The 24,125-nt window shown below is 41.1% G+C and overlaps 1 protein-coding gene across 5 annotated transcripts in view; it reads right to left on the bottom strand.

Annotated features, from left to right (window-relative positions):
* mdn1 (midasin AAA ATPase 1) overlaps positions 1–24,125 on the bottom strand; it is a 219,081-nt gene that overhangs the window by 178,184 nt on the left and 16,772 nt on the right. For all 5 annotated transcript variants that reach the window (XM_086018242.1, XM_086018239.1, XM_086018240.1 and 2 more), the window contains exons 9-24: positions 16,922–17,036; positions 15,739–15,917; positions 15,075–15,156; positions 14,719–14,814; positions 13,212–13,324; positions 12,240–12,388; positions 11,522–11,582; positions 10,107–10,318; positions 9,923–10,026; positions 8,848–8,992; positions 7,068–7,164; positions 6,867–6,980; positions 4,278–4,425; positions 3,998–4,105; positions 2,471–2,622; positions 549–727 (exon numbers count right to left, since the gene is read on the bottom strand). In XM_086018242.1, the coding sequence (XP_085874368.1) occupies positions 549–727; positions 2,471–2,622; positions 3,998–4,105; positions 4,278–4,425; positions 6,867–6,980; positions 7,068–7,164; positions 8,848–8,992; positions 9,923–10,026; positions 10,107–10,318; positions 11,522–11,582; positions 12,240–12,388; positions 13,212–13,324; positions 14,719–14,814; positions 15,075–15,156; positions 15,739–15,917; positions 16,922–17,036 (2,054 nt within the window). The remainder of the gene's footprint in view (positions 1–548; positions 728–2,470; positions 2,623–3,997; positions 4,106–4,277; positions 4,426–6,866; positions 6,981–7,067; positions 7,165–8,847; positions 8,993–9,922; positions 10,027–10,106; positions 10,319–11,521; positions 11,583–12,239; positions 12,389–13,211; positions 13,325–14,718; positions 14,815–15,074; positions 15,157–15,738; positions 15,918–16,921; positions 17,037–24,125) is intronic.

The raw sequence follows: 24,125 nt of genomic DNA, 5'->3' as shown, positions 1-24,125 counted from the left end.
GTCTGAGCTTGCCGGCAAAAGAGAGCGGAGGGGGTGAGCGAGAGGAGCAGTTATTGGGGGCAATCTGCCATGCACTTGGACGCAGCTTCGGCGGTAGAAGGGGCGCCGTGCGTACACATTTTTTACCCGTCCTACTTCGTCTGTACTTCTTCCGCACGGCTAACTAGGAATCGAAACTTAGCAACGACATTCTAAAATTTGAATGATTCCAGGAGAACCGGAATGATGGTCCCGGTTCCACTTGATTCCAGTTTATCAATGCCCAACCTACTTAACGGTTTTATTTTGCTCCTGAAGTGAATTAAAAACTCCTCACATTTTGTGTCTGAGACCCCACTGGCAGCTTGAAAAACAGGGTTGATCAATTAGTCCAAGATTGAAAAGAGAATTGTAGGGTTATTGTGTTTTTGTTTTGTTTTTTCGGGTGGGAAAAAGTGTGAGATACAGTACCAAAAGAGTAAATAATATCAATGGGTAGCCAATGACATTTTAAGTGATTCCATATTTAGACTTTCAGTAAACAGAACAGATCTGAAGACTGCTCTTACCCTCTGTGAACACCAGTTTGCCCTTGTCATCTGAGGAGTAGCATCCTATGTACTCCTGGATGTCTGTATGCTCGTGGTTGTTGATTCGAACACAATGGTTACCAGTGGCTGTTGCCAGCCAGCGGATTAGACTTGTCTTCCCCACAGATGTTTCCCCCTGGATCAGCACGGGGTGAGTTCTGTGATAGATGAAGTATAAGTGAGCAAGTTTTTTTCTGTTTTTGCCAACTCAGCATGAAGTAATGCTAGGACACACAACACTACATTTGCAACAAACTATTTGTTTCCAGTTAGTAAGGACTGATTTGTCAAAAGTTATAAAGGGAGTTTGAGAAATAATGAATAAATCACTACCATGCTCGTCTCTGTACGCTACTGTGGTAGCGCTGCTGGAGCCTATCCAAGCTGTCTTTGGGCAGTAGGCGGGGGACACCCTGAATTGGTTGCCAGCCAATCGCAGGGCACACAGAGACAAACAAACGTCCGCACTCACAATCACACCTAGGTGCAATTTAGAGTGTCCAATCAACCTGCCGGTACTGTTTTTAGAATGTGGGAGGACACCGGAGCACCCGGAGAAAACCCACACAGGCACGGGGAGAACATGCAAACTGCAAACACAGGAAGGCCGGGATCGGGATCAAACCCACGACCTCTGAACTGTGAGTCGGACGTGTTAACCAGTCACCCACTGTGCCGCCCAAGGGACTAAAGCAGTGTAGGGCTAATTCGTGTTGGCAACAGAGTCCAAAAGTCGCGGCGCATTTCACCAAATATATTCAATACAAATGCAAACCTGCCTTTCATGGCAGCATGATGGGGATGCCCGATCATTGAAAAAAAGCTAGCAAGTTGTGTCTTATGCCTGATTTAATTTCTGACATAGGCACAGTCGTGTCGAGAAGCTAGCTGCAGTCAGCATATACACGTTACGGTGGGTATTTGATATAACGTTGCAACACAATTTCCTTTTTGTAATGCTAACATATCGTAGCATCTACTTTGGATTAAGGAGCCATCAGTCAAGTGAACTCGCGTTTATTAACAAGCAAAACTGTGTGCGTTTATGCCCGTGGTGGACATCGAAGCAGGAAGAGCTTGCTTGCTCGCTCTCTTTCTCTCTCACTCTCGTGAGATGCATTCATGAACTGGGAAATATCAGCACTCAACACAAAAATGACATGTTTGCCACTCATCGGCGTCACATAACAATAACACCCATAATTAAGTTTGTTGCAATACAGTATACCACGTTATACTGAAAGATGTGTATGTTCCAGGTGCATACCACATTTTGATTGCGTAGATCAATTTACTACTTTTAAATTATGCATACTAGCGAAGAAAAACAGAACCTTTTGGATAAAGGTTAAAGACAAAATTAAAAACCAATACAAGTGTTTAGTTTAGTTTTCAGTGCATTAACTGCGATAAACGAGGATTACTGTATAAATAAAGTACGCATCCACTATTAAAATTAACTGACAATGCTTTTCATCGTTAAAGTTGTCCTGTTGGTAATCTAATCTTGGCAGTTCTAGTGTGAAGTAATTTACACAATGTGCGTATGCAGTTTGTTTACAGCAGTGACATGAGACAGCGGCTATGGTTAACATGGCGTTGCAAATCAATTATTTTATTTTTTACATCGATGCATATTTGAAGCCTTTATATCGATATAAAAACGAGTTTAGATTAATTGTTACATCCCTAGCGTCTACATTTGTCTTTATGAAATCATTTACATCTATTAGTAAATTTGCTAAATCCTCATTTAAAAAAAAAAGCCAAATTGTCGTTATGGGGTGGTGTGTGTAGATTTTTGGTTAAAGAAATATCAATTTAATCCAATTTGGAATGAGGCTGTAACATAACAAAAATGTGGAAAAAGTGAAGCATTGCCACAGACGCATTGCACCTACCCTGCAGATACCACTCTCGCAAGGTCCCGTAGGTTGAGTTTGACTGAGGGTGTGAGAATGTAGCCGGGATCCAAAGTTGGCTCCAAGTCTCCCTGAGACACCCAGTAGCCCTCAACCGCCACACATGGTTTGCCTAAGAGAGCCACAATGGGCTGAAAGAAATATAAAGAGCAAATAAGTTTGGATAAAAATGTAATCATATTAGGGCTGGGCGATATGACTGAAAAATATATCACGATATACGTGTTTCATATTGGTCGATATCGATATATATTGAACTATTTTCTTTTTTTAAACTACTGAAATTGATGACCCGAAGAAAAACACATTTAGGTTATTCAATTTTAACATAATACTTAACCTTTAATAAGAGGTCAATGTAACTACGAAAGAGTGAATAAACTGGTTGATATAAAGATTAAATAAACTCTATTTTAAAAATAATGTGCTTAGAAGGGCTGAGAAATGTTTGAAAAACTGTCACAATCTAAGTATTTCATATCCGTTAATACAGATAATTATTTATTTTGTTTTAAACCTTAACGTTAAATAACAGTTAACTGTTTTTGTATATCGTTATATAGTGTAATGTGCAGTTTGTCCTCTATCAGTGCATTGTAAATGCTTATTTCCATTAGGTCTACCCCAAAGCAGCTGTTGACGCGTATGTTAGCCTTCATTCAATGTTCATCCAATGTAAGTGAACGAATACTTTCTTGCAGTATATACATCATCGTTGACCAACCGTCTTCGGACTACTTTATCTTTTTACCGGATTCATTATTGCCATAGTCCATTCATATTTTACTTGCTTGATTTTACCGAGAGTGCGATGCCGGTGTCGGATAAGGCTAACTACTGCTAGCATGTCAAAGACAAGAACTCCTCTACTTATACACCATGGATCCATCTATGGGTTTTTAATATGGGTTATCATGCATAATGTAATTTAATTGTAAGAGGTTTACTGAGTCGAGTGGTCATTTATTTGAGCAAAGTTACGGCCGCCGGGCCTCTCCGCGAGCGTAGCGCACGGCCGCCGGGCCTCTCCGCGAGCGTAGCGCACGGCCGCCGGGCCTCTCCGCGAACGTAGCGCACTGCCGCCGGGCCCCCGACCATGCTCCGTTAACGGCTTCTTCTTGTTGGTTTAAATGCTTCTTCTTCATGTTTGGAGGAGCGCTGCCTACATCACGCACCATGCTGCGATCGAGTTTGTTTTTCTTTTTTCTACTGAACGTTTTATTGAAGGCATTTTCTATTGGTATCGATCACGTGTCAATAGCGATACATATCGATATCAAATTATAAGCCCAGCCCTAAATCATAGAAATAATTATTATCTGTTACAGCTGATAGTTTCATGATTTTTCTTTTTTAAGGTCCAAACAAAAATCCATAAATTCATAAAAGGGAAAAATTCAAGTCAGTCCTTTCTGTAATAAATCACCAAAATCAGCATCAATCTTCACCTTTATAGTGACTGCATGCCATTACAGCGAATGTGCATAACTTTCTCGGAATTCTTACTTGATTGAGACACTTGATGTTTCCTTTCAGAATGTGCTGACAAACCAGTTTCTGGACAACAGGATGGGACATCCTGTCTAGCTGAGTTAGAAAGCTGAAGCAGAAACCCTAGAAACATGAAGTAAGTTAACTATTATTGCATCAGTAGATGCTTGAGCAGCTTAACACAAAAGTAAAAGCAAAGATAGACAGCTAGTCTTTGAAGCCTGGACCAACAAAAAGTGAAACGTTAACTTGTCTTTCAATTACATTAGTTAGCTGAAGTTCTCTGGCTTCTTACCTCATAAAGTGAGCGCTGAACAATACTGCACGGGTTTGCTGCCACATACGCAAGTGCCCTACATAGAGTGCGCAGGCTGTAGTGCGGTCTTTGACCCGTCCCATCCACAAGGTGTGAGGTGGCCTCCTCTCTTACTGCCAGGTAAAAACTATACATGCATTTACAAGTGCATTAATGTGATGAACATATGGGTACATTAAGCAAAATAGAGAAGTTATGATTAAAATTTACTATTGCGATGTAAGACATTTCTCCTTTCATCTGAGAAGGCCTTATTCATTAATCATTCAACCCCAAAAATTATTCTACAGAGAATGGTATGGTAACGGTAAATGTGGGGAGTAATTCCCGGAGAAATCTGGAAATAATAAAAAGTCAATTATCTAGTTTTGGACCTGGGGGGATCCAACCATATTTCAAGGGGTGCAGTGCCTCCAGAGCACCCCATCTAGCGCCGCCAGTGTGCTACAAGGCTTGGTTAGGACACTCCAGCCTGGGTTTTGTGGAAACGACAACAATTTACTGCAAGTTAGAAGCGCGCCCCGCCACCAGAAATTGTATACATTTTTTCGGGTGCAAATGACCATCGTTAAGATGCCTTGCAGAGAGGCCTCTATCGGTCATTGGGTGGAAACTAGGGCTGAACAAATAATTCCATTTGCAATATATAGGCAGAAGGAGAGGGTGCATGGAGGGATTGAAGTATTTCAGAGCAGGCAGACTGCTGCCCCGCTAGCTTTCAGCTAGGTTTCCGTCTCACGAGAGATTGAGGTGAGTATATAATGTTTGATCTTTTTCGTCTTGCAACGTTTAAAATACTCCCCGTGTGCGGGGAAAAAATCGTATGTGCCTGCCGTCGTGCTATATGTGGGAGTGCATGTGTAAGTGTCTGTCTGATGGCTGTCAGATGTGTTGTGCCCTTCAACAATAAAGGGGTTTACTTCAATTTATGTGTCTCTGATGTTTGGGCACACACATAGAGGCGATAGTGTGCGGCTACCTGATCCATGACAAATTAAAACGCATCCGTGCAAAGTTCAAAAATATAAATTTGGCCGTGCTTTTAATGAAGGCATCACCAACATTGGTCCTCGAGGTCCCCTATCCTGCATAATTTAGATGTTTCCCTCCTTCAACACACATTTAAATGATCACATTTAAATCAATCACAGAATTTTTTCGACCATAATGGCGGATGCATAGATGATCGCGGGAGCTCTGAAATAAGTGACGGCATTGAAAAGGAAGACGCGCTGTGGACTTTGAACCAGTGGAACCAGTCGAACGTGATATATGGTTAAGCAGAGCTGGGCACTTGACCCTTTTTTGCCCGTCAGGCCGCAACCCTCCACCCTTGACCAGGGTACCCTTCCGGACGCGACCCCCCCGCCCATATTCATAAACATTGTCGGCCCCCGCCCCGTTCCGACTCCCGCCCCTCCCAAAAAAAAACAAAAAAACGTGCATGATGCTCCCGCAGGAGAGATGCTAATGGAAGAGGTTTATTTAAAGACAATTAGCTGGCTAACTTACTATTCAAACCCGCTTGTGGACACGCTTCAAACGCGGCACATGTAGTGTATTGACCTACTTTTCCAGGCGTAGTTATTCGCTTATTCGCCCTGTGATTTCCTCAGTGCACCGCGACATGCGCGGACTGATATAATTTCAAGTGTTAAAAGTGATTTAAATCGTCTGTGAATGCAATTTATGCAATAACAAGAAGCTGAGCTCCGCGACTTCTCCAAGTTATTACGTTGTGAAAGGCAACAACCCAGCTGCGTGTACTTACTTCCAGTGCGAGCTATGGGGTTAATTTTGTCGTATTGTATAATTATTTGGGTCCAACAGACCAACAGACGACAAGTCTGCAAGCATTCAAAAAGTTACATATTTATTTTCGACACTTCCCCTCCTTCACACTTCCCGGCCTTCAAAATAAAAGCAAGCCAGCAAACCACTACACAGCAGGTTTGCTACGGCGATTTTCGGAAGTAGGGAAGTGCATGATGTGCCACTGTCATACTTAAGTGCTGGGCGCAGCTTAAATTTCCTCCCAGACACAATTTGTTTTGAAAGAAGCCTAAAAAGAAGCCTTTCACCGAGTAGGCTGAGATGAAATTTGGCCGCCTCGCCGATTAGTGGGCCGGACTAAAATCCACTTCCGGCCAGGCTTTGTCCAACCATTTTTTAAATTTGTCACCCCCGACTCCTCCGCCCTAAGAATGGGCATCCGGCCGGGCCGGAGACGGACTGCCCAGCTCTGTGGTTAAGACATATGTTTGTAGACAATGACAATATCTAGGTCTATGCAACAGAATAGAGGATAATTACCACTCGATTAAATTTTTTTTTTGAAAATAGTACTTATGTTGTGCTGACACTATTTTCACAATTTCGATTGAAACAGTAAATAATAATGTGTGAAAGCCACATGTCTGGGCCTTGCATTTACAACATATAAGAATTTGCTTTGGGATCATTATCTAACAAACCTAACTGATATAAAATAAAATGTCATCAGCAAGTAATAAAATTATTTTTGGATTTCTCATTGTGTACATAATACACAAGTCAAGTTGTTCAAACCTTATGATTCCATCGATTACACTCCTGTGAGGATTCAGGTTTTTCAGGTAGACTGAAACTAAGGTCCGGAGGTCTCCCTCATTTTCCAACTCCTCTACATACAACTCTGTAAACCTGCAAAGATGACATGTTAAAGTATAGCATATAGCATAGCAATTAAATGTTAGTTGTGTTTTTGTTCATATGTCTGCACAATCTTACCTGTTCCTGAGGCCAAGAGGCAGGTTTCTTTTACCAACATCAGTAGCTGGGTTCATGCAGGCAAATAGTCTGAAGTCTGGGTGTCGAACGAGGGCAGCTAGAGAAAAACCCATAAAACAAACAGAATTTAAAAAAAAATGAAAATAAATAAGGGCCACAATCTCACGTGTAGTGGAAATTTAAATTCTAAATTGAATGTGCTAATATATGCTTCATTACCAGTCCTTTAGCAGATAAAGGTCATACAACCGTGATAAAGGTAAATTCAATAGCCGTTTATTCAGTTTAGCAGTCAGTTCCATGCATGAAAATGTACATGTTCCAAATGTACCTGTACAAAAAACAAGTCAAAATATTTCAAAGCTGACGACACTGAAAATGTTTCTTTAATTGTACTTGTAATGTAATATTGTGTTGGGCATTAGTGGCGTTAAAAGCAGCTAGTTTAACTACATTTCTGGGTAGTGTGGCTGTTATTAACATCAGATAAATAATTTAATTTCATTAAAATTTCTAGGTACAGCCAAGGCATTGAGGCCGTCTGCACTGAAAAATGCATATAACAGCTGTCATTCATTCATTTATTTGCTTTTTTAATTAAAATTGAAGTGAACTTTCTAATTTCTATTTCCTGTTAAATCTATTTTCTTGACTTTGATGTAATCTGCTCCTTACTTCATACAAAAGCTCTTTGTAACTTGGGAGTCTCAATATGATTTAAGAGGTGTTTTGAAAGTTTATTGTGCAGAAGGCTGTTAAAAAAATTAAGAGGAGATGTATTTCTGGTGCTGGAGTGAAATATTGGAGTGATGGAAATATATACTGTATTGGAAAATTATGAGTTTGCTTTTAGTTAAATTGCAGTACTCAATGCTAATTCGGAAGGTTGTATAAATACCAAATAGGATATTAATGAATGTCATGATTATTTATTTTTTTGTTTTACATTTTTTGTTTTGACGTACATTTGTAAAGTAGTAGCTTGAGAAAATGTTATGTTTATAAGAGAAAAAGCGGAAAATACAATTGGCCAGGCTTGAATATGCATACCCATATTTGGAAGTGCTGACGTAGCAGCCGACTAGGAAGTAAAAAGTGAGGTTTTTCCTACCGATTTACACAATGTATCTTTCATTGTTACAAAAGAAAAAACAGCCTTTGCTCATTTTAAAAGGGAAAATCAAGAGGAGACAAGATGCATCTTTCCGCGTTAATACAGTAACTGCACGTTATTTATCCTCCATTGACCTCATGGCATGACTTGTACATAAATCCGCCAAAATAGCAATAAATCGCTTGCTAGTCCCTCTTCTACTGGAAATGCTTTCGGAGGTCACGACAGCGCCGTAAATTTGAATGTGTTTCAATCCGTGGAGATTTGTTGTCGTGGTGGACGTCCGAGTACGCGCGGCGCCGGCCAGCAACACTCCATTCTGTGGTGCCGCCCCTCATATACACATGAATGGAGTTGACAACGGCGCAATGGAAGTTCTGAGCAAAAAGGGCTTTAAAAAGAGGAAGTCAACCCAAACATATATTTTCTAAGAATATGTTCTATGCAAGACTACTAGTTAAAACAAGGCATTCTGATAAATATTGCGTTTGTGGAATAAGCGTTAATCCACTCGTATTTAGCCATTTCTGGGGACGGCTATTTTGTCACCTCTGTCAACTGAAAATGACATCACAACTATTCAGGGCTTAGGTAACGACCAATCACGGCTGACATGTTTTCTGAAGCTGAGCTTCAGAAAAAAAAAAAAAAAATCAATAAACTTACCTGAATCTCCACGATCCAGCAGAACTAGGGATCCAGCACTGCTCTCCAGCAGTCCACTCAAACACTCTAAAGTCTCTGCTGCTGCTAGATTTATCTCATCTAGTAAGATCCAGTAGCCTTTCTTCACTGCCTTGGCTAATGTTCCCTATAAAAGAAATAGTTTGAAACTGCTCCAACCAAAGAATACATTTTGATCACAATTTTATGTTTCATTACAACTTATTGTCTGTAAAACCTGTATGTATTTATCTTCGCTTATAAGCAGGATTGGGATTGGATGTTTTGTTTATGGAAACCTCAACAGTGCTCAGAAACTGGCATAACAGCTCTCTGACAAGGATGTTCAATTTGTACAACTATGCTTGGGCTCCCGCAGGGTTCGAAATGTCCAAACAATAAAAATAATGCATCAGATTTGTAAAGCGCTATTCTGGACAACCGGACACTCAAAGCGATCACAATGGATACATTACATCTTCATGCACTCAATCATTCACTCTGGTGGCGGTGAACTACGTGATGTAACATTAGCCACAGGTGCCCTGGGGCAGGCTGATGGAGGCATGGCTGCCAGGGTGCATTCAGTCCCAGCCTTACACCAGTCTGAGTGGCACTGGAGGCAAGTTTGGCGAAGTGTCTTGCCCGAGGACACAACAACACGACATTGACAGAGCGGGAATCGAACAGCGGACCCTTCGGTTAGTGGACGACCCGCTCTTATCTCTGAGGCACGGCCGCCAACCGCTCAGCCCCAGGCATAGTCATTATGGATGGAGTCAAATTACACTCAGCAGATGCACCCAAGCATATTTATTTAAATGTGACAGTGAATGTAATGTGAAAAAACATTTTCAAAAGGTTCATATTTCAGGGAATTTTGTGAATGTTTCATGGTTAATAGGAGACTCTAAATTGAGAATGCATTATAAGTGTGAATGGTTGAATTATGTACTGTAGGTATGTTGTGGATACTGTATGTATTTGACCTATCTCGGCTCCATGACCTCCACCGAACTGAAACACTGAAAAGGATATGTGCAACAGAAAATGGACAGATTGATCTTAAGTCCTTTACCTCCACAAAAGCAAAAACCATGGCTGTCTCACAGGCTCGAATCTGCTGCTGAGTCTGACTCAGTTTTGTTGCCATGAAGTCCCACTTCTCCTGCAGTAAGGCAGCTATACATAGACAGAAGGAAATAAGTAGATAAGTAGACGGGACAGCAATAATTATATTTTTTTACACTAACATTGTTTACCATTTGAGTTCCCTTTCAACTCCTTAGTGAGGAAAGATTTGCAGACGTGTTCCATGAGTTTGAGCAGGTCGTGCCACCGTTTCTCCCTGAAGCATGTCTGCATATGACCTAGAAATGCTAGGTTTTGCTTCCTGGAGTAAGTCTGGGAAAATAAGTCCTCAAAGGCCTCACGCAGGGGAAGTAAGATCTGCCTGTGGTCTACTGGCTTGTACCTAATTTAGACAGATAAAAAATTAAATTACATTACCACTTGTCATTCATGAAAAGTTAAAGCGGGAGTTTGCAGTTTTTATAAAGGTAAAATAATAGGAGAAATTTCAACTGAAGTAAGGTAACGAAGTAAAAACACGTCAGTAGAAATTTGGGGTAGCTACACTTTAGTAGTTACTTTTCAGCCTACTTTGTACTTCTACTCCTTACATTTTCACACAAATATCTGTACTTTCTACTCCTTACACAAAAAAGCCTATTTAGTATTTCACTTTGGATTGTGTTCAGTTTATCATTGTTCAAAACACCAATTTGGGTAAATCGCACTAGGATAGATAGGGCATTTTGTCTCTTCTGTTGACTGAAAATGACATCACAACTACTCAGGGCTCAGGTAACGGCCAATCACGGCTGACGACCTGTGTTCTGAAGCTGAGCCGTGATTGGTTGTTAGTTGTGATGTCATTTTCAGTCGACAAAAATGACAAAACGGCCGCCCCGTGAGATGGCTAAAAACGGGTGGATTTTGCTGCTTAACTTATATTCCACAAACACAATATTAATCAAAATGGCTTGTTTCAACTAGTGGGCCTGCATAGAAAATATTCTTGAAAAAAATATGTTTGGGTTTGATTTTTCTTTAGAGGTCAGGCATAAGTACACATTGTTGTTTCCAAAATTTATGAAGCACTCGTATCAACTTGCTTAGTACATTTCACAGGCTAAAAAGATAGGATGGATGGGAGTTTGTCAAAAGATGCAAACGAGTGTAAGGTAGTGAGGGGTCGCGAGGGAGCAGTTTATGTATCAATGTGTATCCTGTGGCTCTTTGCAGTAACACAGTCAAAATTGTGGCTCTTTGAGTAGTTGACCACCCCTGACATAGACCATGATACTTGCCGCTGCTGAGCCAATAGGAGCGCATGATTGGCCAAGCCTATTTCTTTGTGAATGCTGTTATTATGTACAAAAACTGATTATTGTAATTTTTTTTCAAATGAGTTCTTTTTTTTGTAGCTTTTTAAATATCGCCAACCTCTCCACAATATTCTGATAATTATTGTATTGTGAGGTTCATATTGTGATATCGTATTGTGATATTTGGATATCGTGACATCATTAGTATCACTGATCAGTCAAATTAGGGTTGGTACCGTGCTTCTTGATGAAAAATGGCAACTTCTGTGGTCACTAGGGTAACTTACCCGCCAAGGAGGTCAGCAGTATCACTCTGTTGGTTCATGTTTACAACCATCAACTTATGTCCTGGAAGAAATATAAATCACAAAAGCTGGGTAAAAATGGTGCTGGGTGAAGGTGAGTGGAGGGCCAGGATCTTCAAGTAGCCAAGGTAGCAACATTAGCTAGGCACCCATTTCAAAGAGTCAAAACAATGGGTACAACGTGGATTTGGTATTTTCATATCTAAAACCAATATAGCTATCAAGAGCTGGTTATGTCACACAACGGCTAATATAATTAACATTATTCAGTGAAGATAGGATTATGGATTATGTTTGATTTCAGTCGTTGGGGGGAAAAAACATTCACAGCTGAGTTGGCACTGTACATACAGCAAACTGAAAACCTAAGATTTCAGCAATTCTTCAAATGAAAAATGTCAAAGAGCCATAGATAAGCACCTATACGAAGGTGCACAAGTGACCAACTGCAGAAGCGTGGACATAATTTTGTTCTTTAATTTGGGGAAACTTGAACCCTGCATGACATCTTTGCCCATATATAATATTGGTGGTTTTCAAATACAATTACATTTATTTGTAAGGAGTAGTATATAGAATAAACATACGTGACTAGCATGTTTGTGTTGTAAAAGCAGGTGTCAGTGAAATATGTTAATGTAATAGTACTGTATGTGGTTTGAAAGTCAGGCTATTCCAATTTGTGAATCCAGTTCATCACCTGTAATTCTGGCCAGGTGTTGTACGGTGGTGGTTTTTCCTGTCCCAGTCTCTCCCACTAACAGAACAGGCTCTTGTTTAGCAATACAAACAGCCAGTCGCTCCAGTAGAACAGCAGCTGGCCGAGTGGCAGCAAACGTCTGGTGATCACTGCTTAACAAAAAAAAAAGATTGATCAAATTTATTCACATTAGAAGAAATCTAACAATTATTTTTTAAGTCAGTGATTTCAGCAGCTGTGGTGCCAATGGCCTCAAAATGCTTCATCGGATGTTACATCTGCCATTCCCTCAAAAGTTTTTTGACATTACTCAAAGTGTATGGGACACGATTTTTACAGATTTTAATATGCTGTATTAAACAGTATGAAATCCATGTCACAATGAACGGTTTCTCGAATTGACACACGTTAACCGAGTATTTCATGGATTTAACATGACGCTTTGAAAATCTTCGGGCCACAACTACAATCTGGTGTAACACACACACACATGCAGGCGCACACAAACCACTCATCCACTCATAGCCACCATAATCCAAGAGAGAAAGTATACAGTACATAGAGCAAATAACTGCTGAAGCAAAATTAATAATAATGTGTCACATGCACTTTAAGGTCAGCTGTTTATGGGCTTTTGACATTTTTTGGGCACGTAGAATGATGACACTTTTGTGCTAAAAATAAGTACCGGTAATTGGATCTGCATTCAAAAAGAAAATATCCATTTCAATTTTGTGTTTATATGTCAGCTCTTTGTGATTTTAGTATACATTTTGAATACACAAATATTGTGATAATATTGTGAAAAAAACAGGAGAATGTTATAACCTGTACATAAACTTTACAGGAAAAAGCACACTTTTGTGACAGGAGTAATTGGCATCTGAGATCGGTGGTGAATTGTATAATTCCTTGTTGCATATGCGTGGACAGAGGCAGTAAAAGGCATCGGTGTGTAAATGTCCCACTTACATACTCAGCTGCACTGTTTCAGCCTCCTTTCGAACTAGACTCACTCTACCCACCAAGGCCTCACGCTCAGTCAACGAGATGGCAGGCTGATACATCTGGCAGAAGTGCTGCACCTAGGAGCATGAAAAAAATGTGTTTCCATGAATGAATATATGATATTTAACAGGAACAAAGGGTCTTATTGAAAATGTTTCTTTTCATCTTTATTTTAAAGATGTTTAAAGCTGTTTTTGCTGACAGAGTTGGGTTGTTCCCGAGGTTCCTGAATGCATTGCGTGACTCGCTGGATGGGAGATGTGTGCGAGTGAGGGAGGAGTTAGCAGAACGCGAGAAGGAAGAGAGATCCGTGTGTTCTTATGACAGTGTTCTGTTTTTGTACTGTAGTTGGCGTCGGCTACGGCCCACAGTTACCACAGTAGCCGTGTTGGAATAATAAAAAGGGAGATAATCAAGCTAGCTCTGGTGTCGTGTCTTTGGAAGACGTTGCAATATGTTCGTTTTACACAAGTTTGTCACGTGCAACCGATGTACATGTCCAAATTAAATAAATCCAATTGATTTTTTTTCAGTTAGCTGATGATGTTGCTGCGCAGTCCACCTGCAGCGCGGCTACACTTGCTGGGTCGCGCTTGGGTTCGAAGCCGCACTCAGGCGCAAGTCACTGGCTGGGAACCAAATTGCGCTGATTGCTGAGCTAAAACATCCCGGCCACCAACGACGCAGCCAGCACTTTTTTCTCTATTTTTTTTGTAGATTTTACTGTAATATACACAAGATTATCACATTTCAACCATATGCGCAACCAATGTACACTATTACGTAAATTGAATAGGCTACATTTTTCAGTGCAGCAACATTTGAATTCCCAAGTTGTGTCCCTCTGTCAGAACGCACACCTGCGCCTGCCATCCATAACGATGGAGCAGCAATTAAGTCCCGATGGGTCGCACCATCGCAATTGTATAATCATCTGAGTTTAAGTCCGAGCACCTTGTTTTTCCTTCTGTCCTGCCGGTCGTGTTTGTTGATATTTTTTGTACGATACCAACTTAGGCCACCAAACAAAATTCCCTTCCTTGTTTCCACCCCACTAAAAAGCATTGTCGTCATAATTCATCTTTCACAAAGCATTGGCCAGCATGGCTCATTCGTTTTCATGGACTGATTTTGCACTGACCATATATGGATAGATCTGGCCATGTAGAGGGCGGTACATTCGGGCTCCCAAGTTCAGTGACTTATCAAGGGAAAATTGGCGTCAGCTGCGGCCCACAGTAGCCGGTTGGACAAATAAAAATGTGATAATTAAACTATGTCTGTGATCTTGAAAGACGCAACTATATATTCTAAAGCGTGACGTCATCTGCTCCCCGCACCGGCTTGCTGCGGGCCGGATCTAATAATAAAGCAATATCATCCCAGGGGCCGTATAAAATCTTCTCGCGGGCCGGATGTGGCCAATTAATTTAGGTAGAGGTACCACTGTATTGTATTGTATTGTAAATACCTTTTCTTTGGAGATATTGAGCTTGCTTCCAATTATTTCAGCCATCCTTAATTGGCTTTCAGGGTGAGACATCATTGCTGTGAAGCAGTCAAGTGCCTGATAAAATAAATTAAAAGACATTGATTTCATACATAGTAGCTAAACCATACATGGAAGCTAAATCACAAGCAAATAAAGCTTACTGTTTTTATATGTATGTTCCATTTAAAGCATGTTTGGGAAAGTGGACTTAGCAGTCTAAGCATTAAAAAACATTTAAACTTTCTGTAAATGAATGATACCTTAAACTGCTATACTATACATTAAACTGCTAAACTATACAATGATAAAATTAAATTGTGACAAAAATCCCTTGCCTCTTGAAAAACATGATGGGCAGTGGTTGAAGAAGTGCTGTTAAAGTTGACGTTGATCCTCTCACACCATTTCAGCAAATCTCTAGGGAATGAAGAAGACACAAATTGCCATAAAGAAATCCACAGCAATAGCATAATATATGGGACACGTTTGTCCCCTCCATCCGACCCCAGCCCACCTCCACAAAACGTCAACAGCGCAACAAGTTTCCAAGCTGTGCAAGACATTTTGAAAGACTACGGGGGCTGACGAGCGCTTGGAAGAAGGAAGGAAAATGTGTACCTTTCAGGCGGGCAGCCATCGTTGCAGAGATAGATAAACAGAACACAGATATTGATAGAGAGAGCCTTCACTCCGATTGGCTGCCGTGTTGCTCACAACGACCAATCAGGGCTCAGATTAAGAAAACATGTCAGCCCTGATTGGTCGTTGTGAGCAGTTGTGATGTCATTTTCAGGCGACAGAAGACAAAATGGCTAAAAACGAGTGCATTTTGGTGCTAAATTTATATTCCACAAACTCAAAATCAATCAGAATGCCGTGTTTCAACTAGTGGGCCAGCTGGGAACATATTCTTGAAAAAAATATGTGTGGGTTGACTTCCGTTTTAAGTAGGACTTGAATAGTGAATAGAATAATAATGAATAGTGGGCTGAACCGCACCTCAAGGAAAGTGCTCTACTCTCCAGCTGAGTGGAGATCTCCTCAGACTTGTACTGCTGGTTTTCATTGGGGCTTTGAGAACACGACACGTCTGAATGTCTTTCACCACTAAGATGGCAGTAGATGTCCAACAGACGATCTGCCACCATTGTCAGCGTTGGGAACTTGTTAATAACCACCTAAAAACAGAACGGATACAATAAAATGCAGGTCATTCCTACAACACAGAGTGAAGCTGGAGTAAACAACAATACAATGCTAAGTCTTGTTGCTATTGCAGAAGTATTGTTTTATCTTACTTAAAGCAGAAATAAACCCTGAGATATTTTTTTTCAAGAATATGTTCTATGCAGGCCCACTAGTTGAAACAGTGCATTCTGATTAATATTGTTTATGGAATATAGGAAAATTCAACTGTTTGCAGCCATCGCTGGGGGCGGCCATTTTGTCATTTCTGTCGACTGAAGATGACATCACTACAACCCAGGGCTCAGGAAACGGCCAATCACAGCTCGCCTGTTTTCTAAAGCTGAGCCGAGATTGGTCGTTACCTGAGCCCTGGGTAGTTGTGATGTCATTTTCAGTCGACAGAAGTGACAAAATGGCTGCCCCGAGAGATGGCTAAAAACGAGTGGATTAAGTTTTATTCCACAAACGCAGTATTTATCAGAATGCCTTGTTTCAACTAGTGGGCTTGCATAGAACATATTCTTGAAAAAATTATGGTTGGGTTGATTTCCCCTTAATGGCTTAACCCCAAAAAATATATTTTTTTTTGTTTGTCTTTATGACTTAATTCTACTGTGAGACGATGAATGCTGTGTGTTTGTTACTTTCTTTGTTGAAATATGAAGGAAAAAAAAGGCATCGGCTTGGTAAACTCTAGCTTCATCCTACGACTTTTCCATTGGCTCTTTCCCTGGATAACCCCAAAAAATCGGTATTGCCTGTGTTTCTTCTGATTGAAGATGATCGTGTAAATAAATTAATCTGAACAAATAAAAATACTACGTACATGCTTTCGATTGACCCCTGTTATCGCTACACATTCCATCCTATTAATTTAAAACTCTGATAATCAAGTTTTAAGTTTTTATGAAAATTTCCCCACTGTGGGATCAATAAAGGCATTCTTATCTTAATCCCCCATATTTAATCTCCCATATTTAATCTCAAAATTTACCGTCTTCAATTCTTTCCTTGCCATATTACCAATCTGCAGCTTGGTCCAGTACTTATCCAGCAAAGTTGCATTGGAGTTTGGTGGTTTGTGCCAGCTGCCACCACTGTAATTCATTCTGCAAAATAGAAAAACCTTAACTACAGCTGCACGTTGTCCATCCATCCATCCATTATCTGTACCGCTTCTCCTCACAAGGGTCGCGGGGCGTGCTGGAGCCTATCCCAGCTGTCTTTGGGCAGTAGGCGGGGGACACCCTGAACTGGTTGCCAGCCAATCGCAGGGCACACAGAGACAAACATCCGCACTCACAATCACACCTAGGGGCAATTTAGAGTATCCAATCAACTTACCATGCATGTTTTTGGAATGTGGGAGGAAACCGGAGTGCCCGGAGAAAACCCACGCAGGCACGGGGAGAACATGCAAACTCCACACAGGGAGGCCGGAGCCGGGATCGAACCCACGACCTCTGAACTGTGAGGCGGACGTGCTAACCAGTCGACCACCGTGCCGCCTAGCTGCACGTTGTACACAATAAAACTTGACAATTCTCCTTTATTACTACTACTGTCAAAATGTAATTCAAAACACCATTTTCACAGCAGGATGTCATATATGTGCATTGGGACTTGAGGGTGACCCACAAATGTTAAAATTAAAGTGGAAGTCAACCCAAAAATTAGCTTTTCAATATGTTCTATGGGCCTTCACTAGTCTAAAAATGGAATTCTGATTAGTGTTGCGTTTGTGGAATATGAGTTAAGCAGTAAAATGTACACGTAACAACCAATCATGGCTCAGCTTCAGAAAACAGGTGAGCCATGATTGGTCGTTACCTGAGCCCTGAGCAACTGTGATGTCATTTTTAGTCAACAGAAAGTCCCCAAATGTCCCCGAGGGTGACAAAAATGGGTGGATTTTACTGCATAACTCACATTCCACAAACATAATATTACTGTATTTTCCGAACTATAAGCCGCTACATTTTCCTAGGTTTTGAACCATGCGGCTTATATAAACATGCGGCTATTCTGTGGGTTTTTCTTCCACCGCTAGGGGGCGGTCTAACTGCAATTACAATACAAGACAATACAATTGCCATTAACAGGATGAGACTGCAGGTGGAGGAGTTCAACAAGTGAGGGTGCTATGCACTAGGTTATGAATTGGGTGGTATGCGGAAGTGGTGGACGTTAACTGACAAACTATAGATATGTTTTTGTCATTATTATTATAATTTTTAAATAGAGTGGGTGCGGCTTATATTCCAGAAAATACGGTAATAAGAATGCCATGTTTCAACTAGTGGGCCTGCATAGAACATAATCTTGGAAAGAACATTTTTGGGTTGACTTCTGCTTGAACCCTGAAATGTATAATATTAATTGACAGATGAAAACAAAGAACATTTTCATTTTATTTCCATCTCAAGAGCATTATAAATACATTAGTAGTAGTTTCAGTTATTGTTATGAAAGCACTTTCGGTTTTTCTTTTAATTAATGAAAATATTTTTTCTCAATTTTACTTTAAATTATTGCATTGCTTTTTGTTAAATACAATAACCTTGGTGTTGTTACTGTGTAGCTGTTGTATTATTTTCTCTTTAGACACTTTTTTATTATGACTCTCCTAGACTGCTGTTCACAATCGGTAACTTCTGTAAAAAGTGTGCTGTATCACCTAAGCACTTATGGTGTTTCACAATGAAATTTAGAAGAGCTTAGAAGTTAGCATTATTCTTCCTTGTTCCTGTTAATTACTCCGCGTACCTCTTTATTGTAATAATACTTATCACAAGTGTTGGTTGTTAGCTGCCGTGGAGGTATGGCTGAATAATTTAGAGGAGCGGCTCTGCAAAGTGGAAGGACCATATTATGTGTCCAGCCACAGTTTGTAGCGAGCTGGTCAAGTGCAAGATAGCGTAGCGCCGAGCATTCCTAAAAGCAGTTTCAGAGCAGCAAAGCAAGCAGGAAGGATGGGTGACTGACGTGTCCATTGCAGCTCTGTGGTCAGATGTGCGTAATAAAGCCATTTTCACACAAAGGCAGACACAATGATGTAATCAGCAAGCATTGCTGCAGTTCGTCCAAATCTATACTATGGGCCGAATTTATAGTGTCTACTGACACCCCTACTGCATGTATCAGTTTTTTAACCCAACAATTAATCTAAGCATTTCTCATCGCCGTGTCCGAGAACGCATGGGCGTCAGCACAGCCGAATCTCCTCGGCGCAGCCGACGAAGGGTTTTTCAAGCAGGAGCCAATGGGGTCCCAAGCGAACCACAGCGGAGTACATCTGTGCGTCCAGGAGCGAGCAGGCGACGAAGCGTGCACCAGCTCTCTTTTCAGCCTCGTCAGCTGGTCACCACGTTTGCCGCAGCGCCGCTTCCGCAGTGATGGGAGCGCATGGACGCGGAAAAGGTCCGCCACAATATCAACAGGCAACATCCTCTCCTAGCCATTCTCAAACGCACCCGAACCTCCAACTCCGCACCTCAAGTCCAAAGATTGCTGATCACACACTAGCAGAGAGTTTGTGAATGAAGCACCAATCAGCAAAAACAGTAAAATGAGCCGAATTGTCAAGAGGGTCGCCGAACACACCGGCGCACTGTTCGCCATCTTGTTACCTTTTTCCCCCTCGTTGTATTAAAAAACGTCTCTAAATAGTGTAAATACCCCCAACATTTTAAACATGCTGTAGTGCAACCCCTGCTTAAGAAACCTGGCCTTGATCCAGGGGCGGAGCCATGGGTGGGCCTGGGTGTGCACAGGCCCACCCAGATTGACAGGCTGCCCACCCAGTTAGACTCATGACAAAATATACATTTTTTGTATTTTATTTTATTTTATTTTATTGATTAAGAATGGCACAATTGTAGTTTTCTGAGGAAGATCTGAACTTCATATTATTCAGTTCATCTTATTTTAATATACGATGTGTCGGGACAGGACGATTGTGTGAAGTGAGAAATATTCAGGCCCACCCTGATTTTTCCAGCCCACCCATTAGCCACATTTTGGCTCCGCCCTTGCCTTGATCAAGGTGTGCTGCCAAATTTTAGACCCGTTTCCAAGCTGCCTTTTATTTCTAAAATTCTGGAAAAAGTGGTGCACTCAGTTAAAATATTTCTCGGATGAACATAATGTCAATGAGGTTTTCCAGTCAGGCTTCAAGAAGGCGCATAGCAGAGTCAGCCCTGTTATTTGTTTTTAATGACATCCTCCTAAATGACACTGGAGACTATGTATGTCTTGTTTTGTTGGATTTGACTGCAGCATTCGATATGGTAGACCACAGTATTCTTTCGACTCATTTGCAACACCAATTAGGCATTAGTGGAAGCGCGCTAGAGTGGTTTAGATTCTATTTGGTTGGCAGGACTTTTTCTGTTAGCCTAGGTTCCTCTGAGTCCCGCTCTGCCCCTCTATCGTATGATCTTCCACAGGGTTCTATTTTAGGGCCCTTGCTGTTCTCTTTGTATTTGCTGCCCCTGGGTTCCATCCTTAGGAAACATGGTATTTCCTTTCACTGCTATGCGGACGACTGTCAAATCTATGTTCCGCAGAGCAAAAAAGACGCCTTCTCCTTAAGACCACTTTTGTCCTGTCTAGAGGACATCAAAGCCTGGATGTCACTAAATTTCAAAAATTTCAACGAAAAGAAAAGAGAAGTTATGGTGTTCGTTCCCAGTGGCTCTTGTACATCCCACCCTGTTGACCTGGGCCCCCTGGCTTCATATCAAAAGCCAACAATCTCAAACTTGGGTTTCAAAATGGACAGTGATCTTAAATTGGACCAGCAAATCAGTGCTGTTGTAAGGTCCAGCTTCTTTCTCTTAGACAGCTGGCTAAGGTAAAGCCCCTCCTTTCTCATCAGCACTTAGAAACAGTCATCCATGCCTTTGTTACGTCTCGGCTAGATTACTGTAATGCACTTTGTATTGGACTAAGCCAGCACTCTCTCAAACATCTCCAGTTGGTACAAAATGCGGCTGCTCGAAAGATGGAGCACATAATACCAATTCTGGCCTCCCTTCACTGGATCCCAGTGCATTTTAGAGTTCAATTTAAGATTTTTCTATTTGTTTATTTTGTTTTATTTTAAATAATAGCCTTTACATGCCACACTGCTAGGGGGCAGTGCTGTGTTGATGAGGCTCATAGAGGGGAGACTGTGGGAAGGAGTTCACTTGTAATGCATATAGAGATAGCGGTTGCTGAATAAAAAGGCCTAGAGTCAAAGTACAAGTGGAGTTATTATTCAGTCTAACATTTATAAGTCATTAAAATCTAACAAAAATCTAATAAAAAAGTCTAACATTGGTAGCAAAGGATGGTTAGCAACTACAGAGTTCCGCCATCTTTTGAAGAAGGAAAACCCTACGAAAGCTGGCAAAATGAGGTCGGAATTTGGACAAGAGTCACGAACTTGGAGAAGAAAAAGCAAGCCCTCGCGTGGCTTTGGCGCTGTCAGGTGGGGCGCGCGAGACAGCGATGGAAATTCCAGTAGACAACTTAAATCAAGACACGGGAATGAATACTTTATTCGCCAAACTTGATGGGTTATTCCTCAAAGAAGAAAAGGACAGAATAAACGAGGCTTACTCCAATTTTGACTGGATTATGAAAGACGCAAATGGGTCCATGGCGGACTATATTATTGAGTTTGAACAGCGATATTCACGAATGCAGAAATACAACATGGAGCTACCTGATGCCGTTTTAGATTTCAAGCTACTGGATACAGCGTGCTTGGATATGTCAGACAGACAGCTGGCTTTAACAGCGTTCAGTGACTTAACATTTGCTAATATGAAGTCGGCGCTGAAGAGGATATTTGGAGCAAACGCGAGTGTTGCGACGGATGGAATCAGCCAGGAAACGGTGTATGCTACGGAGGAGCAACGACAAAGAGGCAAAGGCTGGCAAAAGACAGAAAACTACACAGAACTGTACAAATCCTCTTGACAAGTATGGATGGCGATCAAAATGTGCAGTGTGCCAAAGCATGTTTCACTGGGCTAAAGACTGCCCACACAAAAGTGAGAATGTCAAAATAACTGAGGATCATTCACCAAGGAATCACCTACAGATGCAGAAATTTTCATGACAGAATGTTTTGGCTCAGCTATAATAGACACTGCTTGCACTAGAGCAGTGTGTGGACAACAGTGGCTTGAACACTACAGCTCAGTAATGGGAAAGAAAAGTGCAAACACTATGAGAGAGACAGAAAAACAAAGTCACAGACCATTTAAGTTTGGAGATGGAAAAGGGGTCTACTCTGTGAAAAGTGTGAAGATTCCTGCTAAAATTGGGCACACAAAGTGTAATATACAAACTGAAGTTGTACCTGTTGACACCCCCCCCTGCTTTTGAGTAAGGCATCACTCAAAAGAGCTGGAACAGTTTTGGATATGGAGCGTGACAGTGCAGTAATGTTCAACCATCCTGATGAACTGGATTTTACTGGCTCTGGACATTATTGTGTAGGCATCGTGGACAGTGATGATAAATACAAAGCCAACGGGGAGCACATTTCGGCTACTGAGCAAGAAATTCTGACAATAACAGATGAAATGGAAACTGGCGAGAAGATGAGAGCTTTAGAGAAACTTCACAAACAATTCTGGCAATTCTAGTTCTGGCAACAAGGACACTGGATGTGTCAACCTGCTACAAAGGATAGTAAGTCAATGTAAAGTGTGTTAAAAATATTGTAATGTTAAACCAAAACCTGCTGTTGGCTTAACACTTGCGTCAACGTATAATGAAACAATTGTCGTCGATTTGCACAAGCTTGAGCCAGGATATGTAGCCAGGAGCTACATATTATTGACCAGTTCACTCGGTTTAGTGCAGGGAGTGTTCTTAATACCAAGAAGTCTTCTGAGATCGTGAAACATTTTATTCATGATTGGATCAGTGTGCACGGCCCCCCTAAAAAACTGTTCAGTGACAATGGTGGGGAGTTCAATAATGAAGAAGTGAGAGACATGGCTGAGAATTTTAACATGGAAGTTAAGACAACAGCTGCCTACAGTCCTTTGAATATTGGATGTTAGAACGACACAATCAAACACTAACTGAGATTATAATGAAAGTAAAAACAAGCACTGGGTGCAACTGGAATACTGCAACATTGTGTTTCTGTTTGGAATACTATACAGTATTGCATTATTTCACTGTATTACAGCTCCCCCTACTGTCAAACTGAGAGAGGTCTGGGCATGTGCAGTGTGGGGGACTATTCCTTGTTGGTCATGGTGGAAGACAAATAGGTGGTTGCACAGTTTGGAGAATAAAAAGTATTGACAACTTAATAAACGTTGTGTTTATTGAGTGGAAGTCAACTTTGGTAGCAGAGGATGGCTTCTAACTACAAAGTAGCGCCAAGGTGGACGAAACCAGACCGTATGAATGCCGCAAAAATGAAATCAAAGTTTGGAGGCGAATTACTGAACTCCACAAGAAAAAGCAAGCACTTGCTTTGGCTTTGGGCCTGGAAGGAAGAGCTCGTGAAATCGCCATGGAGATTACAACTGACGATTTGGATAAATATGATGGTATGGAGACTTTGTTAGCGAAACTGGACGGTGTTTTTCTACAGGAAAAGGATCGTACATACGAGGCCTATTCACATTTTGATCGAATAACGAAAGACATCTCCATTTCAATGGAAGATTACATCATTGACTTTGAACAGCTTTACAACCGGATGAAAAAATATGACATAATGCTACCGGATGCCGTATTAGCATTTAAGCGTTAAGAGACAGCCTGTCTCGAGGAAAACAGACAGCTTGCACTCACGGCATGCACGGAGTTGAATTACTCTTCAATGAAGTCCGCACTAAAACGGATTTTTGGAACGAAAGTGACAAGTTCGTCAAACACTATTCAGCTGAGTTAGGATTCAGCATTCCTCACGGATCAACAAGAATTAAAAGGCAAAAGAAACACGGCGTTCAAAAGTGGTCAATTGAGAACAGGGTTACCAGGTACCAATCCTTTGGATACATTTGGCAAGCGTTCGAGATGTGCGATGTCTCAAAGTACTTTCTAATGGGCTAAGGACTGCGACCACAAGAAGACTGAGCAAGTAAAAATACTTGATGAAAATGTGAATGAAGTTAACATAACTTTGTGGATACAGGATCCCATGTCTGACTCTGAAATTCTTCTGACTGATTCTC

Source organism: Filicampus tigris, chromosome 20, assembly GCF_054856515.1.
Source record: "Filicampus tigris isolate MCC_2025a chromosome 20, RoL_Ftig_1.0, whole genome shotgun sequence".
NCBI classification, from domain to species: Eukaryota; Metazoa; Chordata; class Actinopteri; order Syngnathiformes; family Syngnathidae; genus Filicampus; species Filicampus tigris.
The sequence above is the reverse complement of the archived record's forward strand: the minus strand, read 5'-3'. Positions and strand labels throughout refer to the sequence as shown.